This window comes from Nicotiana tabacum, chromosome 6 (assembly GCF_000715075.1).
Source record: "Nicotiana tabacum cultivar K326 chromosome 6, ASM71507v2, whole genome shotgun sequence".
In the NCBI taxonomy this organism is placed as follows: domain Eukaryota; kingdom Viridiplantae; phylum Streptophyta; class Magnoliopsida; order Solanales; family Solanaceae; genus Nicotiana; species Nicotiana tabacum.
Window position 1 is genome coordinate 177971357 of NC_134085.1, and position 3180 is coordinate 177974536.

Below are 3180 nucleotides of genomic sequence, written 5' to 3' on the forward strand. Positions count from 1 at the left end.
TCAAGGACCTTTCGTAGTTAAATTGGTTTTCATGCATATGATTTGGGTATATCACATGGTTTGGTTCGCTCAGGTCGAGTAGTGTGTCGGGTGCCGGTCACGTGGTTTTGGGTCGTGACACCTAATTCTGCTCAAACTCACATGGCTAGATAATTACGCGTTGTGGAGTAGAGCGATGAAATTGGCTCTTCGAGGCAAAGGAAAATTAGTTTTTATGGATGGAACCTATGTCAAAAGCATGTATAGAAGAGAATTAGCAGAACAGTTAGAGAAGTGCAACGCTATTGTCCTGCCATGGATAGGAAGCATAGTCGCGACTGAGTTGATGGCCAGTATCGTATATGCGTCTAATGCTAAGAAGGTATGGAGTGAGTTTGAGGAGCGATTTGATAGATAAAATTTTGACTAGGATATTTCATTTGTGGACTAAAATTGTTGCTTTAAGGCAAGGTACCGACTCTGTCACTTCATATTACTCTAAGATGAAGGATTTTTGGGATGAATTAGATGTTTCAGCTCCACTTCCTTCTTGTGATTGTGAGGAGTCTTTATCTTATGTTGTGCCCTTAAGATAACAGAGATTGTTGCAGTTCCTTATGGGACTTACTGAGTCCTACAATAATCTAAGGAGTAATTTGCTAGCGAGGAGACCTATAGTGTCAGTAAATGAAGCCTATGCAACAGTGTCTCAGGAGGAAAGCCAAAGATTACTAGGTGTGGTAGATATGAACAAGGATCCATTAACAATGTTAGCAGGAAGAACACACCAAGGTTTTAAGCCTAAGAAGCCTGATGTAATCCGTGAGCATTATGGATACAAGGGACACTTGAAGAAAAATTGTTATAAAATTGTTGGCTACCCACAGGATTTTAAGAGCAAGAAGAATGGCACACAATCTGGTGGATTCATACCTTATTACAATTCTACAGTTGCAGGAGAAAATATGAATTCATCAGAGGCACAAGGTCATTTCTTTACTGAACAACAATACAAGCAGATACTGAATATGCTGAACAAGCCAACATCGAGTGACAATGCAGATTACATAACAGGTAACATGGCAGGTATGACCTTACTGTTATCCAACAATTTTGCTTGTGAATGAATAATAGATACAAGGGCATCACATCATATTACACTATATAAGGAGTTGCTAACTACTTTTAGACCACTGAGAGATCAAAATAGCAGCAGAGTTCAAGTACATACTGGTGGTAGAGCAGAAATTACAAGTATAGGAAGCTATAAGCTTGGGAATGTTCTACATGTCCCAGATTTCAAGTTTAATCTTCTTTCAGTGTCCAAGATAACCAAACAACTTTCTTGCGTGGCTTTGTTTTTCCCTGATTTTTGTATGTTCCAAGGACTCTTCAATGGGAAGGTTCTCGGGATTGGTAAGGAAAAGGAAGGATTGTACATACTACAAGAAGCAATAAAATATGCAATAGTAGCAACAGTTCATAAAGAAGACAATGGTGGAAAGCTGTGGCATTGGAGACTAGGTCTGTTGGAGCAATACAACACATTGCAGATGTCAAGAATAAAGTAGATGTTGAACTATTAGAATGTTATGAAATTTGTCCCTTGTCAAAACAGAGCAGACTAAAGTTTTCTAATAGCAACAGTAGGTCAAGTAGTCCTTTTCAATTGATGCGCTTAGATATATGAGGTCCATACAGAAAACCTACATATGATAAAATGCATTACCTTGTTACTATAGTGGATGATTACGGCGGATACACTTGGATATGTCTAATTCAATCTAAATATGAAGTATTTGTAGTACTGAAGAACTTCTTTGCTTTAATAAAGAAGTAGTTTGACAAGAATATAAAAATCCTTAGATCTGATAATGGTAGTGAGTTCTTTAACTCAAAATGTAATGAACTCCTAGCTTCATATGATGTGATTCATCAAAGCAGTTGTCCATACACTCCATAACAAAATGGAGTTGTGGAGAGAAAGCATAGACAGATACTAGAGGTGGCACGAGCATTAACCTTTCAAAGTTTAATGCCTATAAAATTTTTGGGAGATTGTGTTAGAACTGATGTGTACTTGATCAACAGATTACCATCAATAATGCTGTAAGGGAAAACACCATTTGAGTTGTTGCATGGTAAGCTACCTCAACTGCCTCATCTAAAAGTGTTTGGATGCCTTTTCTATGCAAGCAGGTTGCCTAGAGGTGACAAATTCACATCAAGAGCCAGTAAGACAGTATTTGTGGGATATTCAGAAACACAGAAAGGTTACAAGTTATATGATCTTGAAAATCATCAAATTTTTGTTAGCAGGGATGTTCAATTCAAGGAATCACTATTTCCTTTTAAAACTAAGGCTCAAGAAGAATTAGGTGACAATTTTCTATTTAAAGAGGCCATAAATACAGGTATAATCCAGACACATGCAGGAGGTTATCATGATCAACATCCTACAAATGCAGAACTAATACCTGAACAAGGAGAAGCAATGCCTACAGTGGAAAGTTCAGCCATTGATTCACCTAATCTCCCTGATGCAGCACCTGACACAGAAGATGCAATGGGTCAACCACAAACACTTGAAGCCCCTACAACAAGATCTGATCAAGTTGAGACATAACCAACTGAGTTGACAACAAAAGCAGATCAGCACCATGAGCAACATGGTTCTGTTCAAGCACACACACATGGGAGTCCAAACAGAACAATCAGACCTCCAATTTGGCTTAGTGACTACATCACTACTATCAAGCCAAAGGCACATTGTTCCTATCTTATATCCCATTATGTGACCTACACTCATCTTAATCCCACATATTGAGCTTATTTGGGCTATTTTTCTGTGCCAACATAACCTAGATCATTCATGGAGACTTTAAAGATCACAGTTGGATTCAAGCAATGCAGCAGGAGATTGATGCATTAGAAAGGAACAGAACCTGGGAGTTAGTTCCACTACCTGCTGGCAAGAGGGCTATAGACTCAAAGTGGGTATATAAAATCAATTACAAGGCTAATGGGGAGATAGACAAGTACAAAGCTCACTTGGTAGCAAAGGGGTACACACAAAGAGAAGGGCTAGACTATCATGAAACTTTCTCTCCCGTTGCAAAAATGGTCACAATTAGAATAGTCATTAGTGTGCCAGCTTCAAAGAACTGGTTTTTATACCAAATGAATATTAATAATGCCTTT

At 38.3% G+C, this 3180-nt stretch overlaps 1 protein-coding gene across 1 annotated transcript; it reads left to right on the plus strand.

Moving 5' to 3' along the window:
* The first annotated feature begins 175 nt into the window (after nucleotides 1-175).
* LOC142182211 (uncharacterized) lies at nucleotides 176-2605 on the plus strand. The gene is made up of 4 exons (XM_075256267.1): nucleotides 176-361; nucleotides 591-1065; nucleotides 1114-1546; nucleotides 2179-2605. The coding sequence occupies exons 1-4, from the start codon at nucleotides 176-178 to the stop codon at nucleotides 2603-2605; spliced, it is 1521 nt and encodes a 506-aa protein (XP_075112368.1).
* Nucleotides 2606-3180: the final 575 nt, after the last annotated feature.